This window comes from Taeniopygia guttata, chromosome 3 (assembly GCF_048771995.1).
Source record: "Taeniopygia guttata chromosome 3, bTaeGut7.mat, whole genome shotgun sequence".
Taxonomy (NCBI): Eukaryota; Metazoa; Chordata; class Aves; order Passeriformes; family Estrildidae; genus Taeniopygia; species Taeniopygia guttata.
Genome location: NC_133027.1, coordinates 86,893,534 through 86,914,405, shown reverse-complemented (window position 1 = coordinate 86,914,405; position 20,872 = coordinate 86,893,534). Strand labels below are relative to the sequence as shown.

The window sequence follows — 20,872 nt, the reverse complement described above, 5'->3', positions numbered from 1 at the left end:
CTTTACAGGGCAAAATTACAAATGAGATCAGATGGCTTTAAACAGGTTCCCACTGCATTATTTTCACATCTTTGTAGAGATTCCATTTACAAGGTTCAGCAAGCAGACATGGAGCTGATTTTGAAGTCATTTAAAGAACCAGCCCTTTAGTGCACTGCAGCTCATGGAGGAAAAGATTTGGTAAAATACAATGTAAAGCCTCCAAAGAGTCACATGCCAAATCTAAATAACTTAATATAAGTTCATTCCTCAAGTATTCAGAATAACTGATCCATTTTAATTCTATGCTTCTCAAATGTTCAAAACAATCATGTTCAAGTCCACAGCGATGATTTAGTCCAAAATAAAACCCAAAATTACTGTACTTAAATGAGAATTATGTACTATGAGCTTTAAAGAGGTAAGATTTTATCTGACTAAATGGAAGCTATTATATTTACTGGCAAACAAGGAAGCCTGAAAAGTGTTTGACAGTCTGTAGACAAGACTCTTCCACCATTTCCCTTCAGTTGTACACAGCCCTGGTCTGGGACAGTGCTGTAGCTGAGAATGGGGACAGACTGCCATAGCCCAGGGACTGGCACTCACAGCCCAGACTCGCAGCAGCAGAACTGATGCAGAACAGTTCTGCCAAACTGATCAACAGCTACAATTCCTCCTGTACCCAGCAAAATCCCCACCAGCACTGGTGGGCTCTGCATGCCCCAACATGCTGCTCAGAGTTAGTCCCTGTTACATTACCAATATTAATTCTTGTACATTCTTTGGTTCAGCATTATTTAGAACAAAACTCATGGAAGCTAAAAACCAAACAAGATTTAAAAAGCAAGCAGCCATCTTGTGTCATTTGTCTTCAGCTTGGAGATTTAAACAATTTAAAATGCCTCAGAAAGCAGGGCTCACTGTCCAGGTATAACATAGTGGATTGCTCTCCTGAAGTTACTGCTTTGGCACTATTTCCTTACTCATAATTCTATCCAACTCCTCTTGTAGGTGAGTGCATGCTGGATAGACAGACTGGAGTATTTTGAGGCTCTCTTCTGATGTATCTAAAATTTAGGACAAGTTCACAAGAATTGTTGAGTGCTATGTTTTCTGCAGGAGCTATGGAAGTGTTTAGACATGAAGTCAAACCTGTTAATTAAAAATCTTCTATACTTGGAGCTCTGTGGGTCTTTTCCTGGAAGGCCATGAATGGAAATCAAGGTCAGGTTGTTGAATTTCAGATGCGGCCTGTGGACAGAAAAACAAACAGCCCCAGTTGGAAGAAATTGAAAAGGCACATCAAAGGAACAGTATAGCTCAGAATTCCATGTTCAAGAGGATACAGAAAGCAATTCCTTTACAGAGGGTCAAAGGGTTTCACACTGCCCAGATGCAGGTGTTTCTGGATACAAAGAGAAGAACAATTTACATTACAGTTTCAGTAATGCCAGGGCAAGGAGGGGGACAAGACTGACATTATGTTGAACTAAATGTGATCTGACATTTGAAAACAAGTAAATATGATGAGTGATTAAGCCTTCTAATCTTCAAGGCTTTCTTTAAGTTAAGGATGGACTGATGCAAATGGTACAAAGGAATCAGAATGTTTTTTATCAACCAATGTTAATTTGTTATTCATACATTTAAAAATATATTCAAACAAAGTTAAAGGTCATACTTAAACCAATAAATTTCAAGGTTATGGTTGCCCCTCTCAAAATGCATATTAATAGTTTAATTCTGGATTATGGATTATCTGTGGTAAATCTCCATGCATAGTCAGGCCAAACACAAAGTAATAAATAACCTTAATGTAACAGAGTGCATATATTTATACAGATTATGGGCCTGATTCTCATTTAAATTAAGGTCACTTGCAAAGGTGGATGTAAATAGAATTTGCTTTTCATTTATAGCGATCTTGTGCTGCCTGAGTGATACAAAATGGTCTTCATGTAAATGAGAGTGAGCTGATCCACAAAGCTGAAGGCAGAGTGTAAGAGTGATACCATCTGCACACCAGGAACATTGCTTGTGGGGTGCTAACAACAACTACAGGAACTTCACACACTGACAGAGCACAGCTCCTTGGCATTTATTTACATGGGTTTAATTACATAAACACCCTACACATCCTCCCAACCTCATAGCAAGGAGATTTCATTTCAATGTGGAGCTGAAGTAATCTGTACATGCTGCATGGTCTCTTACCAACAGGTGCTTGAATGCAGTACCATTACATTTAAATATTGTTAATATTAAGGATTGAAACCTTGTGAGCCAGCATCATAAAAATGGCATAATCAAAGTTCTAGGCACTATTAATGTGCCTCTTTTGCATGACTGCACAATGATGCACTTTATTAATCTGGTCACATACCATTTTCTGCTGCAGATGCTCTACCTCTCTTGAGTCCACACGCAGGCATCCAGGATTTCCCCAGTCATATGGTATTTATTCCCTTCTTCCTCACTGAGTGGGAGGCTTCAATCAGACCTTTCAGTCAGTACGATTTACTAACTAATAATTTACTTCTACTGCAGTGCTCCCATGGTATCCCCATATTAATTCATGTTTCCCACTCATTCATCTTGTAGGCATCAAAATGTTGATTAGCATCTTCTTGGATGAAATGACATGAAACAAGTAGCATCTTTGATTTCCCTTTTACACTGAGGAAAAGCCAGACACAAAGCACGGTGGCTGGCAGCTCCCCAAGGGCAGGGTGGTTCAGGGGCAGAGCTCCAGAGCTGCCAGGGCTGGTGCCTGTGCTCTGAGTGCCACACGCTGCCCTCTGGCTCTGCGGAGCCACACAAATAACAACCCCATTTCCACACAGAGGCAAATCCCTGCTACTGCTTAGCGTCAGAATTTGGTCAGTGTTTAAACACCGGCTGGCGGTATTTGTGCAAATTATCAGAATCTTTAAATAAGTAACAAATGTATCATGTGTCACAAAGGCCTGGCTCCAGACGCATAGCTGGCACGTGTGACCCCAGGATTTAAAATACATTTACACACACTCAGGCACTTAAAGACAAGCCTGAACACTAGAGGAAAGCTGCGGCTCCTGCTGGCATTGGCAGAGTCACCATGTGGTGACAGGTGTGGGTTCTTGTGCCTTATTATTTCTAGGCTAACAAAAGGATGGCTCATTTACTACAGCTTTGGACTCCTTACTGGTGCCTAAAAGCTCTTAACTGAAGAATAACCAAGGCCCTGGACATGGGCAGTGGTGTCAGGATAGGGACTGACTTAGATGCTGCTAGTAAGTTTAATAATGAAACAGGGCAAAGTGGGGCTCCCATATGGTGAAAAAGTCTTCAAGTTAAGAGCCTGAACCAGTGCAAGGTTAAACAAGTGCACCTGCATTTTAGAAGCAACTAATTTCAGCAGGGATTCAGGTTGTTGTGGATGCAGAGGGAAGAACAGCTCAAAGATACTGGTAAAGCAGGGAGGGATTAGAGTATCCAGGTAAATAAGTAAAAGGTGTTAGGTTTCAGTGCACACCTTTAGAGGACAGCTACAAAAAGAATCCAGAATACCCTTGTTCTCAAAATAAAACAAGGTTATCAATCTACTGAGCATAATCAAAAGGATACACAGAGAAGTTTTAGTACAGTTTTTACATATATCCTGGTGTTTGTGAATCTGTTAGAATATTCCCTGGTCATTTTGCTGGATTTTTTTTTGCCTGACGTCTTTCTGTTTTTTTTTTTTCCTTCTGTGTGTGGCATAATGACGGAGGCCTAGATGATGGAAACTGCCTGAGCAAATAATTACTTGCTTTCATTTAACCCCTCATTATCACAACAAGTCAAACACTTTTGTTGCAAAAAAATAAAGTGCAGCAAAGTAGTCTCCATGAACCCAAGATTTCAATTTATTTGAAACCTTACATTTTTTGAGATTATTTTCCCAGTTTTCAATAAAAGTTAAAATAAAGAAGTGACAGAAGATAATGCTTTATCTGCCTCTAAAGTTGGTAACTATGTGAACTGCTCTCCTGTGTACATAATCTTTAAACAATAATATCTGATAGTATAACCTATCAAAAAAATAGTCCTAATGACACTGGATCCTCAGCTTCATTGCAGCAGAGCCCTTATAAAATTAGCAGCTCAAGATCATTCTGAAAACGCTAAAGAAAAAATCTGATTTCAGCACTAAACACTGAAAAGGGAGATGTGATAAAGTCTTGCATTAACAAAACTCTGAAATCAGAAAAATCTCTGTCCTGAAACAAAAAATGAACACTAAATTTTTGCAGGGAGGAAGGAGCCAAGAAGCAGAGATGATGATAAGAGTCCCAATAGGCCATAACCTATTGTCACAGCACAGGAACTCGGCATGTCCAGGTGTCACTCTCACTGTACAAGGCAGATGGAGACAGTTCTCCTTTTCCCTACAAATGTAACAATTTATCTAAAGCAGGAGTTTTTTAAGGAAACATTTCAAGAACACAGCAGTCAAGATGTGACTTGGAGAAGCCACTTCTCCAAAAAGAAAAGGTATTTTAACAGGTTTCCCACCTCCACACCAAACTCCAGTTGGAAGTGTCCAGCTTAACAAAGGTTGCCCATATGAGTAACTAGAAAGAAAATCTGCTCACTTCAAGTTGTCCCTCTAGGATAAATGTGCTACTCAGTACTACAGCCTTGCTTGGAGCCCCTCCCCAAGCAACTTGCTCCCATGATGTCTCTACACTGAATTCCTTTGCCAGCCCCAGCATTTTCCTTTCCCTCTGCTGCCTCTGCCTCCCCAGACAGCCATACTTAGCTGCAGCAGCAGCAGAAAGGTTTGCTGTTTTTATCAACACCTACCAAAAGCACCTCTTCTCAAGAACGTACCCTGAGGGCATCAATTACAGCCTCCAGAGCAGGATTCCAGATACACTGCTGACCAACAGATGTCCATTTCCAAGATATCCCTCTTCAATTACCAGTAAACAAAAATTGGCCAGTTCTCCCATGGACTGACCTTAAGAAAAAGTGTTAAGATTGTGGATGAATTTGCTCAACAAAAGAAAGGATAACAGAAGTGTTCACTGGGACACTTGCCAATGCAAGGGTCAAGGAGGGGCTTTCCACACAACCTGGCCCATGACAACTCTTCATATCTCAGCAAAATATTTCATCATGCCCCAGTTACTTCCTCCTGGTATTAAAAAAACAGGGTCCCTTCAAATACTTCTTATACTTCTTATTTGAAGATGAAACAGTGCCTTTTTTTTTTTTTTTCCAGAAACTTCCTGCCAGGTTTATTGGTAATTTTATCAGATGCTGTCATCCTAAGAAGAGCAACCACCCAACCACTAAGCCCAGGCCATGAAAACCACCACTGTCACCATTCTTGACATCTTAGCAAGAATCCATTAGAGAGCTAAAGAACATTTCCTACACCTTTTGATTAATACCCTTCAAGGATGCTTGGGAATGCTTCCCTCTCCACCATTGGTGGCTGAATCTTTCACCAAACTTTGAACTTGATGGTTCACTACTTAGTAACAATTACATCAGCAAGTTATCAACATTATTCTCATGCTCAATCCAAACATGGCTAGAAAGCAAAAACCAACTCTATCCCAGCCAACCCAGGGCATCCTATCTTAGAAGCTGTTCCTCTCCAGTTAAATTTGGATTCTCCTGCTAGGTCTACTCCTCTCACTCTTCCCCCTTCAAGTGATTAGCCTTAGATTTCCTTCTCTGTGGTTATTTTACTGTGGTTATATTCCTTGTCTCTCATCCCCTGTGCTGATCCTTTTCCTAGACAATATAATTAAAAACACCAGCAACTCTGTTGCCTTCCAATTCCTTTACTAATTCCTAGTTTTTTAGTTGGCTTTACATCAGTCTACAATCTTGATTTCTCACTGAACACTACCAAACATGTCTTTTTCCAATTTCTTCTTTTGAACTCCCATCCACTTTATAGCTTGTTACTCTGAAACACCTTGGCCCCTCCTGTGGCTTCACTGCTTTTATCCCTTCCAGTCACCTCTCACTTCCCAGAAACCGGCTTTGCTTACAAAAACTACAGAATCCACATAAGATTTGTGGCATTTTCACAATCTAGGTTACTAAAACCAACATGGCAAAGTTCCTACAGTATGAATTGTTCTGAAACAGGGCAGGGAAAATTAAAGGGCTACTTTCCTTGTCCACTCAAAACACAGCTAAATCAGACCCATCCATATCATTCCACAGCTACAGTATTCACAAGGGCAGCCCTGCCATCCCAAATCTAAGCTTCGAGTCTGACCTAATCAAAACATTATCCAACCACTGCTTCAGTGAGAGTGCTTCCTTCCTAAAACTACAATTTCCATTCCACAAGTGTTCCAGCATTTCATTTTCTTCAAAAATGGATAAATTTTCTAGATAGAAAATGCGAGATATCTGACGATAGCCTTGGTAGTTAGTCTCTTGCTGTTTAATCACCTTGCAGATTCCAAATCACAGCTGAGAGACATCAACACCATTTCCCACAAACAAAGGTACCATAAATTGGGCAGTAAAACTAAAGCTGGTAGGAACTTCATCACTTTGCCCACTGCTGTGCAAGTGCTTCAGTAAGTAACACACAATGCAGATTCCAGCTTGCTAATAGGACATTTTCAATATTACTGGCCAATTACCTATGTTTAAAACTAAGGTGGTGGGGTTTGTATGGCTGTATACTAGTTTCCAGTTGCAGAGAAGATAAGTATTCTGACTCCATGATGTAGCCTGGTGCAAATCTGGCAATGCTGCCTTCAGACTGGGCACCCTCGAAATGTTCACAGATGCCACCAGGCAGACAGCCCTTAAACCTGGAAGGGCTGATGTTTAATCAACATCTGCTTCTCCTGCCAGCAGGAGAATACAAAACTCATCGAAGCTGCATGTTCTGAGGCACCCCCACAATGCCAGGTCCTCACAACATAAGGCTGGCAGCCCAGGAAGGACAGGGACACAGCTGGCAGAGGAGTCAGGTGGGCCAAAACTCCTGATCCCAAACATGCATATTTCAATTATTGACCTCCACATCTCAGCACATCTCAACACACACACAAACAGGAATCAAATCCATGCTTTCAAATCACTAGTGGGAAGGATTATGCTTTCTCCACTGCAGCAGCCTGCCCAGTTTGCTGTGCTTCCAAGCCAACCCTCAGGCAGCCTGGAGACTGCTCTGGAGAGCTCAGCCCTGCACCTTCTCCACAGCTCTGGGAACAAACTTCAAACCAATGAACAGAAGTGAAAGTGGTGACATCTCCTCCATAGCTTTAGCAGAGAGCTAGAGAACCTCGGTGCAGTGCTTGCACCTGGAATGCTGCTGTATTTGCTCTGAACTGGATCAATCAGAGATACCAGGTTACCAGGCTCAGAGCTGTGGAGGTCCTGCTGAGTCACCAGGAGGAGATGATGGATGCAGCCCAGCATTCTATAAAAACCCTTGTGACTCATTCTAATTTTGAGCAGGCTTTTTGTAAGAAAATTACTATTTCCAAGATCAGTTTTACCACTCACCAAGAAGTTAGGAGTATTCAAATATAAATAGTAACAAGAAAAAACTTCACAAATACTTATGAATTTCAAATGTGAAAGTACAGTTTGGACTCAGAGAAGTGTTTGCATACGTTCAAAGGGCAAGTATTTCAAGTTGAAATAATTTATTTAAAACTGCAGACAGTCTCGAAAGCAAGATTGTAACTATAAAATAAGCCCATATTAATACTAATTGAGTCTCATTTTCTGGCAGAGGCTGTTGGAAAGGCTGATCCTGACCCACATCCTCTCCCCTGTTTATGTCTTGTATCAGTCACTGCTAGCGTTCATTGTGATGCCGACTGCGTGCGATGCCAGCTCTGATCCATCTGATTTATCTCTGCCACAACTTGAGCTCTGCTTACCAGAAGTGATAGAAGGCAACAATGACTTAGGGATGCAGCCCAGTGACACTGAGCACATGGCCTGGGCTCGCCTTGCCTCTAAGGAAAGGCAGAGGGAAGCACGTGTGTCAGCTCACGTGGCAAAGACAGATAGGACAAAACAGAGGGCATCACTAACCCATTCATTGCCTCTTAGCTCTATGATCAGCAAGTAAGCACTAACTATTTAATTAGTGAACTAATTAGTGACAGACAACATGGAAAGCTCCAGATGTTCCCAGACAAATGCAAAGATAAAAAGCCTAATTAACGATCAAGCATTATCAAGCTAACTACAGCCAAACAGGCCAGATGTGCGGGATATTGTGTGCCCCAGTGCTGACAGATAACCAGCACTGACAGGAACCCTGTTCAAACCCCACTACCTCAGAGCTGATCCTGGGTACCCTGAGCTCCCAGCAGGAGACACCATCTTGCAGTAAAAAAACTTAGGCTTACTGTGCTGGATTCCAATTCCACTTTGAGAAAAAAATTCAGGCCTTTGACAAAAATGTACTTAATTCCATCCAATTCTTAAATGTAATAATTATTTTCATGCACCCATAAGGAGAAGGAAATAGATCATAACAATTTCACATTAAATATTGTGATTTTAGGCACCATTCATTTATGGGTATCTGATGTAGCATGTTAAGTACATTCCAGCATCCTCAGAGAAGAAGTCATTGTTTAGATCGGGGTTTGGATCAAGGAGTTTTTCAAGACCATGGATTAAAACCGGTTTTCCCTATAGTCAAAGACAATAGTAATTTACACAGCTATATACAAAGAGGCGGATAATAGCTAATGGGTTCCCTGCACTAGAACCAGTGACGAGACACTGCTGGGAGCAAGCTCCATGATCCTTAAGCCAAACTTCCATCCCTGCTGCCTGGGCTTGCATTCTGCTCCAGGAACCAGGCATTGGGACTAAGTGGAAACTAAGTGTAATCCTATGTCCTTCTGGTCTAACCTTGCTGCCCTGCCCATCCCTTTTAAACTAGCAAAGGAGTGAAGAAAAAAACCAAAAAAAACCCAACAAAACCAGCCAACCAAATAAGAACCCACCCACTATAACACTTGCACCCCCAGAGCCGCTGTCACACCAACAGCTGGCCAGGCAACATGTCTGCCCTTGCTACTGCAGCACTGCTGCCTCCACTGGTTACCTGGCCCTCTGGCAAAAAACCAAAAAATGCCCATGCATCCTCAAGAAAAGCAGGTCTACAGCTCAAAACATACACCTGCACATGCTGCCCAAGCAGCATGGAAAAGTCTAAAGCTCTTTTGGAGTTTGGGTGGGTGAGTAGTGGTGCCATGGCTGCTCTGTGGCACTGTGCCCCAGGATGTGCTGCCCATGACACAGCGGGAGGCGTCCTGCCACGGGGCAGCAGGGCTCATTCTCCGGGTCATTTCTCTGCTTAATGAAAAATGGATCTTTTCAGTCTCAAAGAAGTTGAAAACACTTGCAAGATCGAGTTCCAATAATTGCCACATCAGTAAGTGAATTACATTTATGTGTTTCCATGGTGACTGGTAATGTAAAATAATTAAGTATAAAGAATAATGATGAGAAAACAACTTCCTCTTTTTAAGGATTAGGGCTCACAAATTGATTCAGTCCAGCTATTTTTAGTGCATGTAACCTTTGCAGGGAATATTAGAAAATTATGAGTAAATTAAATTGAATTGTTTTAAAAGGCCTTCACACTGATCAGGAGGTTATTTGCTGCTGATGTGAAAATTAAGACCTAATCTTTCGCAAATTTATACCTCTATTAATATAAATTCTGTGACACTGCACTAAGTGCTGGCTCTGTGGTTCTGCGAGCACTACCCCATATCTGAGGCCAGGTGCCAAGACAAGCTCAAGGAGGATGTGTCCTGCAGGAACTTTGCTGGAGTTTGGTTCAAATTCAAGCCGTGGCTGCAAAGACTCAGCTGAGGGGGATCCGAGAGCAGCACCTGCAAAGGCCTGTTCACTATAGACAGACTCAGCTGCCACACCTGGAGCACAAACACACTTTGGCTTCCCACAGTGCTTTATAATGAAATTACAGCAACAAACGGCACAGGGTGAGCAACCAGAAATGGGTTAGAAGCTCTAAAGGATAGGTTTAACTGAATTTGGTGTTGAACTGAAAGCCTAAAAGGTGCCGGGAGCAAGAGGATGAGGGGAAACTATTTACTCCGAGACGGGATGCTTTACAGGAATTCAATAACTAAGAGAAGGGCAAGAAGCAGAAAGTTTCTTCTACACTGCTCCAGCAATACATCTATAAAGCACTTAAACTTACTCCTTTCCTGATGAATTGAAAATATAATTTGTGATGTTATCAATAGTGGTTGTAGAAATACAAACTCCTCGCTTAACTGAAAAAAGAAAAAAAGGCAGAATTTTCCATTCTCTGCCCCCCCCACCAGACAACTCTCTCAGTTCTTGTTGCATCTTGTAAGAATCATGTTCAGATTTTGAATTTTTTATTCATTTCTGCAAGTCTTTCTAGTATGTGTGATTAAACTCTGCACCAAAGGATGACTGCCCAGTAAACCCCTGAGAGTACAACAGTGAGACATCAGAGAGAGCACCCTGTCCTTGTGTTGGGAGGACTGTAAACAGCAGAACTCATCCACAGGTTTTCCTGCCTTAGACTTAGGGAAAGGGGGATTCAGACAGGTTTGGGATCCCACCAGGGACAACTGGCTTTAAAGGCTTTAAACTGCTTGGGAGCGCGTGCCAAGGGCCATTGACTCCATGTCCCCTCGTAAGACTGAGGTTTAATAACAATGGCCAAAGCGACTTTAGGTGTTTTCAACACACATTTCCAGCATGTCTTCGCCTCAAGGGTCCATGTGCAACTGGGAGTTGCTTAGAATCCTGTGAGTCCCAAGGTATCCAGGATGCCAGCACCCATCTCTCCATCCACATGTGCTCAGACATTTAACACCCAGTACATTAAGCCAGACTCAAGGAAGGCTTTAAATGCAAGAAACAACCCTGTTATACAAAAGGGAACACATCATTTTCAGCAAAGGAAATAAAATTTAAAACTTACCAAAAAATTAGCGTTTCCAGAAAGGAGATTCCAACATCAGATGCACCAACCACAACAATTCTAGTGTTGATACACACTTTTGATTCCAGCACCAGCTTTCGATTTGTGTGGTTCAAAGAATATTTCAGCTGTTAATAAATACGAAAGACATAGAAATGCATTAAAAAATAGTCAAAGCCTACTAGGAATCATTAAACTCTCAGTGATGTATTACCTTGCGTTCACACAAAACTTCTTGTGGCTCACTGACATGACTAATACCAGTTTTCTGTGCAAGGCACCAGATAAGTGGTACTAAAATATGTGGAATATGCGCATGTTTAATAGGTCACAGAAAATTACGAGAGCTGAATGGTCTGGCTTCTCCTGAGCAAGATGCTCTATAATCCTTGCAGGAGAAGACAAAACACTACCTCTGCTATCACTCACTGCCATTTATCCAACACCTCAATGTTGGTGTGTGTTTTAAGTTTCCCCCCAGTTATGGTTGCTTCCTCTTCCCCTCTTTTTGTAAAATGTCCAACCTCCCTTCTCCTCCCCCCTCCGTCTGCCTGTCATTCCTCCCTCCACCCAGTTCACTGTATTCCTGCTGAGTTATTCCCCCCAACCCCACCCCAGAGCCAGTCTGTCTCTCAGAGACCTCTCCCTTCCACCTAGAAAGTTCCATCCAGGGCTTCGAGTGATAGGCTGGTCTCCAGGGTCCCCTCCCTCTCCCCTACCTCATTGGAAGTTTCCCCTGCATGTCACCCCTGTTACCACCCCCAGTTGTTATCCCATTGGTTGGCTGCTGTTTCCTCCCCTTGTTACCACCCCCCTTTAACAAGCAGGGCACACGGTGCCCATTGCCTTTTGGAGCTTATCTACTTCGAGCCAATAAACTCAGAAACAGATACCCCCAGAAGGACGTCTCCTTGCTTTTGCCAGAGTTGCTCTGCGTGTCTTTCAGTCTGGTGGCTTCGTCTTCCCACAGGCCATACCTTGTGCCCACAGTGGCAAATGAGAGTGGCCTTTGCTGCCGCAGTGCTACAGGTACTGGGCTAGCCAAGACTTTTTATCCTAGCAATAGCTGTAGTGGCTCCACAGTAGACTTCTCGCCTGCCACACCAGCAGCCAGGGTACTAATCCCAGCAAAGGCACTAGTGCTAGTTGAGCCTTGGGAAGGCACAGTGACATCTCAAGAACTTGTATTCACATACTGGTAAGGACATTTTTATACCTCCTAGAGCAATTTTGACTCTTGCTGGTTTATTTATGGAAATGGTTTTACTAGTAAATTAATTAGGAATTTATGATCTGAGTGGTTGTGTGTTTAATTTAAAACTCCCTTCCAAAATTATTCCTCTCTTTTCTTAAGTACAGAGCAGCTACCTGTAAAGCCAAGTTGCCACACAAATAAGAGTAGCTCAATGCCACTTGGACTAGTACTCCAGTCACAAATCTTACTGCCACATTGGTAGTTACTAATTTCAGCTTCCATGCCACTTCATGCACATTCTGGCTAGGGGAATAAACTCCATGTGGGCTTTTTTCCACATGTCTAGGTCTCACTACCTAACAGAGATTCTCAAAACAAATATGCAGCTAAGAGACAAAAGACATTGCATTTGACAGGTTGTTTTTTTTCACATTGACTATATTTAGCTTTCAAATTTCTGATGAAAGACAAGGAAATACTTTCCATCTCACAGCACAATATACTTTGCATTTTTCCTACTGCTCTAGGTTGCCTATATTCCCATTTCACAGAGTGGGTAACTGCAGGTTCATAAATGCACTGGGGAGACCAATACAAAATGGAGCCACTTTTGTTATTTGTCAGACGCTTCTATAAATTCCTGCTATGGCACTTAGGAAGGAAGAAATCTAAGGCTTCTAACAGGTTTTCTTCTACTACAAATAGGAGACAGCACTAGTAAAATTAAGTCCTCTAAATTCCTCCTTTGGAAGTACAGTAAAAATATATTCGCTATATATCAGCTGACAGAGGAACTCACTAGATGAAGAATACTTTCTTTAAAAGCTGTGGTACTTACATGGGCCTTGTCAGTAAGTACATAGCACATTGAGATCCCCAAGAGATCTGTAATGCCATGTCTTTGCAGTGGTGGAGCTCCTCAGCTGAGGTTTCAGCACTGCCCCACTATACCATGTAATTCACTAGAGCACTGTCCTGTTCCCTTAAGGAAGCATTAGGGATCAATCCCCTGCCCTATGGGCATAACTGCACAGCAAGTCATTCAGAATGTGGCAAAATTAAATGTCACCTTTGGTCAGGCAACATTATTTTTTACTGCCAGAAAAATGTTCTTTGAGCTGCAGTTCACCACAGTGTAATGACGACATCCAGTGGTGAGCCAGATTCAATCTCAGGGACTGGACTGCCCTGGGAAAATTCCAGAAGATATCTCAAAAAGTATGTCAGCCCAGGGTGGCTGCTTAATGGTGGTCAGCTGTATGGCAGCCAGCACAGGCCCACAGTGAAGAATACCTGGGTGAGGGACAGGGCCACCCTGCTACTCCAAACCAGATTTACAAAGGACACAAGCAAGTCCCTACAGAGAACCTCCATAATCCCATTTAAAGCCAGTGCTCTTGAAATGGTTGAACACTTCTTACACAAGGATCTGCCAGCAAAATAGGTTTTAATCGTAAATTAAATAATACAGACTACATCTGTAACAATCCCACATTTCAGAAGCTGAAAAAGCCCTTTCTATTTTCCCGGAAGCGTACATCTTTAGAAGAGATTTTAGGAAACGAGAAGAACCAGTGCCAAGTATTACAGACATTCCTCACTACTTAAAATCAAACTCAGACTGCATTTCTTATAGCACACTAAATGGTTATGCCCATCTACAGGAGTTGTTGCTCTGCCAATGCTGACACATGTGGTGCTCTCCCAGTCAGGTGTGGAGGACTCTGCGCCCTCACCTCAGTATTCACATTCCTGGGATTGGCAGACAGCAATTCTGACAGGCTGGGTTTTGCTGCACACACAGACTTGCAATTTTCTAGAAAAGCAAGAGTTTTTCCTCCTTCTGGAGAAAAAATGATTAAGTGATATTTGTATTGAAATGCATCTCTTAATAAATTAATAAAATGGCAAAAACCATGAAAAGAAACTACTTGTAACATACCTAATCAATGAAAATAGGCAGGAATGCCAGCAGCAAACAGCATAAACCCAACAAGCCTCAAGGCAATGCCAAGCTCAAACATCTCCTTTGACTGCTGTGGTGGTAGTTTATTTTAATGCACTGCAACAATGAAAGCAGGAATACAGTTCTCTGGAGAAAGTTGTCTAATTTCTGAAACAGCTCCTGGATCAGTGATACAAAGGCAGCCTATGAGCAGAATATAACCTGTTTTGTTCCCCACACAACGGCCCCAGCACCAACAGCTGTCGTGTTCCACAAATCACCTTTCTACAGCTAAGTACACTAAACGGCCCCAGGGAGTGAGGAATTAGGTGGACTGGTCCCATAATACCACCTATTTTAGCAGCATGTCAGGACAAACAGCTACCTGTATTCCCCAGAGGGGAAATCAGACATCATAATTGATAGGTCAATAGCAAACAAACATGTTTGGTTTGTATCCAATCTACTAAATAAACCAGCAATCATTAACTAATGCAAGGTAAAAAGCATTAATTGCCATTGGTAGAAAAGGCATATGTAGAAAGGAGGATTTTTTTTTTTTTTTTTTTTTGTTGTTGTTATCAAATGATTATTTAGGGTACTGGGACCCCTACCCCCCCCCCCCCCCAAATGCTGTTCCTGTCTGGGCACAGAGGGACAGAAGAGCTGCAAAGGGCAGTGGTGGCCCTTTGGCATCAGCCCATGGAGTTATTCCTGCACACAGACAGCCAGTGCCATCACTCCAAGCCTTCAAACTGGACCTTGTTAAAAACGCTGATGCAGCCCCCAGACACTGACAACACACATCCTGCATGGAACCATGGCCTTCACTTACAATTTCACACCACAACATGGGCCAGAGCAGGATTAATCTATGGCATGCAGAATTCACACATCCTTCTACCCCAAGCAACCAATGGAAAAAGAGTCATGAAATATTGATTACGTTTCAGCAAACACATTATTTCTTTGCACTTTCCAATCACATAAAGCTTCATGTCCAGCTTTCCTGTTTGCCTTGCACAGGCCTTGGGAATGAATTCATGGTAAATTTACCCATGACTTTACACTACATGCTGATGGTACAAACTCATATCCAGAATATTTAGATGCTCCTTTTAGTTTTTAAACATTGGATCCTGGGAAAGCTGTAGGGTTTCTACATATATTTATGATAATTACTCTACAATTGGTCAGGGTTTATAGCAAACATAAGCTTAATTCTAACAAACAAAACCATGGAAATTGAACACACAAAAATATAAAACCAAAAATCTGGACAAAGTATTTCAGCCCTGACAGGAAGAAAACAGCATTGTGTTCTGAACTGGGCACTGGAAAGTCTAACGTAGTAACACTAAGTGGTGTGTCAGAGCTGCTGCAGTCCTCTCTGGGACTCCTCACGCAAAGGCTCCATAATGCTGTACAGTTTGCAGCACCACAGAATCCTTTCATTTCAAAAAGGCCTCTAAGGCCATCAACTCTGGCTCTTAAACTTAGACTTGACGTTATTAGACCCTGAGGACTTGGGCTTTGCCCAGCTAAACACACTGAAGTGTTGACTGCAGTTCAAGTACCTAGCAGTGGTCCACATTCAGCAGGGCTGCTCGGGGCACTGCATGGCAAACATGGGGCAGCTTCGTTTGTTATGTTCTTGGCATCTTCACTGATGCCTCACTACTACTTGGAGGAGCCCTCCCAGCTCTGGCTTGTGGGATTCAACATCTGCCTGCAATGCTTTTGTTTTACTTCAGCATTTGTTACTGAGAAATCCCAGCGATAGTTACTGCTCTAGAGCATCAGCATGATCTGAACCATTACTGCAAAAACCATCACAAGCAGCGAAAGCAATTAACAAACCTGTTAGCAGAGTAGTGCTGAGCTCAGCAACAGGCAAACAAGAAGGTGAGCAAACAAAGCTATTTTAATTTCAAGCTCCATTTGAACCACAAGTTATAAAAAGAAACATCAATGTTTACCAAGGCAATATGAACAAAACTGATTGGAAAATGCATGCTTTTTCAACCTGCATTAGGAATAGTTTTCTAAATACTAGCTACATTCCAAAAAGCCTCATTAGTAATCTCTGCAAACATGTTTTCAAAAACTGTTTCCAAGTATTCACAGATTTATACAAACACCAGAAACAGAAGTAAAAGAAAACAGAAAAACAGTGATGAAAAGTGCAGCCTTAATTGTTTAGTCTTTGTCAAAGAACCTTTCTTTAGGACTGTGGCTCAGACAGATAGCAGCTTGCCTTTACAGAATATTTTCATCCACAGATCCCCAAAGTCTTTATGAATGAAGTCAGTATTATTACACCATTATTATGCCTATGTGGGTAAATGCCAATCTTCAGCTTCTGGAAAAAGCCACCTCTATATTGATAACCAATCATATACCAGTCCCTAGGGCTCCAAATGAAACCAGGGATTTTCTGCTTAACTCCAACCAGCAGCAGAAGAGAGTAGAGCACAGACACATCTATTTAATTTCCTCACAGAACCACTGTTACCATGGTAAAAAGATGCTCTTTTTCCCTTTGAGCACTGACATTTGGATCCCCAGCCCAGAGAGGCTTGGGCAGTTCAAACTCATGTAAGGATCTGATTATTGCTTGCTGCCCTGCTTCAAAGACCAAAGAAATGAACTCAGAATGGCACCACTCTCAGAGAGCTCAGTTCTCCCCCATTTTTCTGGGAAGAAAGGGCAGAACAGGAAGGCATAGGAATTTAATCAAAGCATTCAAGCTGGCAAGGGGGTATAGCACATGGCTGGCTCTAGTCCTCTGACAGCAGTCATTGTTTCCCAGGTCACCTGTTCATAGCTTATTCTTCAAGGCAGGAGGAAAGAGAGTGGCAAATACAAACTTGGGCTTTGGCTAAGGACTGACCCCATAAGCTCCACATCCCTCTGAGAGAGAAGCATTTCCCCTGGCAGTCCCTGGGGAAAGGAGCCCTACAGGGACCCCTGACCTGAGCACAGGAACAGCAGACAAGGGGCAGCTTGCACTGGTCTCTGGGCACACTGAGCCAGCCTGCAGAGACAGCTGCCCACACACACACAGACACATCAGCAACAGAGTGGAGCCAGAGCACAGGCACCTCACGTACAGACTCAGGGCAACAGAGGAAGCAATTCAAATATATTGAACTCACTGAAAAACATCAGAGAGGTATAAAATTAAAAGTTTTGAAAAAATAGTAAAAAAATCATAACATTTCATATATAAAATAATGAACACAAAGTAACAAATAATAGCCCAGGATATAAGGGGTGAATGATTTGTAGGGTCAGCAAATAATGTTTTAGGGAAAGCAGACATACTTCTCCCCTTTTTAACGATAAACGTTACCTTTCTGTAGCAAAAAATATCTGTTTCCTCCTTAAAAACTGGAATTATCAATCTAACAAACAGCTTTGAAAAAACTTTAAACTAAGTCTGACCTGTTTGTAAGCAAAAGTGCCTATTTCAGTTTACTGCAAATGTCTTTAACACCTGTACAGCACTGACACCATGCTTTCAAAACAAAGATAGGTCATCTTACTTTTAATTTCACACATGCACATACGTGGTAAACATTCCTGTTAATGATGCCATCTGGTGCCTCCCATAATGGTGTGACACTCAGCCTTCCAAACAAAATGTAATGGCAGCATTGCACAAACCCCACTGATATTTACAGTGAGGAAATTTGTTATCAGCCTCACTTCAGAATGCCTGTTTGTGTGCCTACTGGTGCCATAAAACCATCACCTTCACCAGTCAAGGGAAAGAACAATAAATAATGGATTTTCATCCATACACATACTACAAAGGCATTAAAAATTCATTACTCAAACACATGAACATCTTCAGCAACAGTTACTGCTTTAAAAATTAATACTACTCCCCTAGTTAGTGAAAACTATCCAACCAAGCCTTTGTTTGTCATCCCAGTGCTCACACACAAATTGTAACACGAAAGAACTCTGCCATTTTAACTTTGCTACATGAGCCTTGATATTTAAAATGCAGGGAATTCTCTTGCCCATCTAAGCTCTCTGTTATATTTGCTCTTTATCTTAGTAAAGTCCTAATGATGAAAATAAACCCCGAATCCTTTCCATATTTTAGCCATATTCAGTACATTCCAGTGCTTCAACTGCACATAAATAGAACTGAAAATGCCAGAATAAACCTTTATTTGCTACAGGTATTCTACCAAGCCAGCACACACTTAGCTTCAAGGCAGACAAAGGGTAAAATAGCAGTGACTCCTTCCCTTGAATTACTCCAGGCACTACTGTTCCAGAAACACCTCCAGGAGCAGAGCTGGCTGTTCCTGTGGTCATGCCTGAAGACCAGAACAGGGAATGGCCAGTGCCCAGGATGGGCATACACTTCAAAGCAGAGGCTCTGGTGCTTCACAGAACTTGTGCCTGTCCCTCTCCACCTTCTTGACATTTTTCTGTGGACACACAAGGTGACAAACTGTGCAGTTTGCACTCTCAACTGCAGTTGGAAGCAAAGTGCTTTGTTTGCTCAGAATGGACTGTTCTGTGGCAGCCTCTCCCCCATGTTTTAATATTTTATTTTAAGTCTTTGTTTTTATTACCTTTGAATTACAACTGAGCTACAATTTTCAGGCTGTGCACTGTGGACTGGTTGGGACTGGACAGCAAAGTTTTGTTAACAGTCAAATTATGAGTTCTGAGTCTTTTCTGTTCTCCTGCCTGCACAGGTCAAGATAAAGGCTTGTGCTCAGTCTGGGCACTAGTGAAAGGTTCAGACAGCTGGTAATGAACTGATGTAACACCAGAAAGTAGAAGCCACAGAGAGTGAGTAAAGAAAGTAGAGCCCCAGGAGTTTATTGGAGGGGACACCAGCATCTACAGATGAGTTTTCTGTACAAACACTCATATAGATCAGTTTCATTTTTGTTTATTAAGAACTCTTTGCCTCAAGAGAAAGTTTATCAAGTTCAAAACAGTTTCAGATGTTGCTTCTGGTTTTACCTGATAGTTAATTTCTTACTTTCTTTTTACAAAACACAGCAAATATGTACTATTTTAAGTCTTGCAATTTTATAATGGACATAAAAAGCTCAGAGAATAGAGAATCATCCAGGATGGCTCCTACATTCACAAGTCATCTGAGTACATAGTTGTGAACATACACTGCAATGGAACAATTTCTAAGATAAATCTAAAAGCAAGGATGTATTTTCCTCTCATGTTCTTGTTTTAATTATTATTTTAAACTAGTTTCAGCCCATTTACTCATAGCTTTTACCATAACCATCATCATGGAATCAGACAAACACACAAAAATACCACCACATGTGTACTGTAAACTGTTGACTTTGCAGTGCTTTAGCCTCCATTTTCTATTTGAACATTACACTGAACTAACTAAATTTATACAACACTTCACGGGCTTCAGCAACTGTTCTTTTTATGAGCTGGAGCAGAAAAAACAATTCTAAACTGCAATAGGGCCTGACAGCTTGAATGCAGCTATAAAATAAAACCATAATAAACCCAATAGCATGAAAAATAATAAAAGGGCAAAAAAGGAAATAATTCCACAGATGTGTGCCATTTTTGTTCTTCATTGTGGACCAGTTATTCTTGTTAATTATATCACCTATTCTTCCCTTACATTGATAATTACATGAAGCAGCTGGAGAACAGAAAGCTCCCAGATGGTGAGAACGCAAACAAGTTTATAAATTGTTTATTTATGAAGAAATAATTAAGAATTATTTCATTACCTGTAGTTTTCTACTCCACCAATAATGACATGCATAGTGAAGGCCAGCAGCACTTTATAAGATATTCAGGATTCTGTTGTAACTGACTGTTTTGCATGTAACATGACCGCAGTGACTGACAGATGTGCAAACCAGAATAACAATCTAATCTGTTTTAATGCTGAGGGAATTAAGAGTTTGGATCTTTGCATCTCTTGCCAGTTGGCACGTCAGCACTGGTTGCCAATCCAGAATACAAAAATTAGAGATTTCCTTTTGCTTTGGCACAGCTGTAAAAGTGTTTGCTCTAATGAGTAGGCAAGAGCTCTGTCAGGTCTGTGCCCTGAACCCCAGCATAGCAGACATGTGGCTGATGCAATTCTGAGCCAAGATGTGGCACCTCTGCCACACTTGGTGCTCAACAGGCATCCCAACGTCTGGATACCTCAGGACCTGATACAAATCAGCAACAGTGTCATTCCAGAGGGCTGCAGTGGGAGATCTAAGGGGAGGCAAGGTTAACATCTCCTGCTTTGTGCCTTCTCAGACTAGTCTTACCCAATTTATCCGAATCTCTTCTACAGAGAAATGGGAGACAATTTGGTAGAAACAGACACACAAAATCAGCAGCAAAATGTATTTCCAATCTCAAAACATAAGAAGAAGTAAGAAAGAATTTACAGCCCTTCAGGAAACAGAACCACAGCTTGGGGGTGATGACAGGGTTTCTGAGGCAAAGGTGAAGCAGCACAGAGCTGTGGTTTAAGAGAATAAGTGAAAAAACATGTGATGGCCTTAAAACCTATGGCAAAGCGTTCAGGAAAAGGATGGCAAATGGGGAGGAGCAGGGAGAGCTCCTAAGCTCTGTATTTCTCCAGAGTCATAGTCATTTTACCAGTAAGCCACAACACCCACGAAAAGTCTATCTCAAACCAAAACCAAGAGTGAACCAGAGGAAATGCCACAAGGGCCTGGAGAGAACAGGGCGAGTGGAGAACTGCAGGCAAATGGCCACACAGGTAACAATTGGCTGTGGAGTTATA

General features: G+C 41.8%; 1 protein-coding gene across 7 annotated transcripts in view; it reads right to left on the bottom strand.

The window, feature by feature from the left end:
* Positions 1-20,872, bottom strand: part of CFAP61 (cilia and flagella associated protein 61) — a 91,796-nt gene that overhangs the window by 38,876 nt on the left and 32,048 nt on the right. For all 7 annotated transcript variants that reach the window (XM_030268635.4, XM_072927328.1, XM_072927329.1 and 4 more), the window contains 2 exons: positions 10,955-11,082; positions 1,135-1,233 (listed from right to left, as the gene is read on the bottom strand). In XM_030268635.4, the coding sequence (XP_030124495.4) occupies positions 1,135-1,233; positions 10,955-11,082 (227 nt within the window). The remainder of the gene's footprint in view (positions 1-1,134; positions 1,234-10,954; positions 11,083-20,872) is intronic.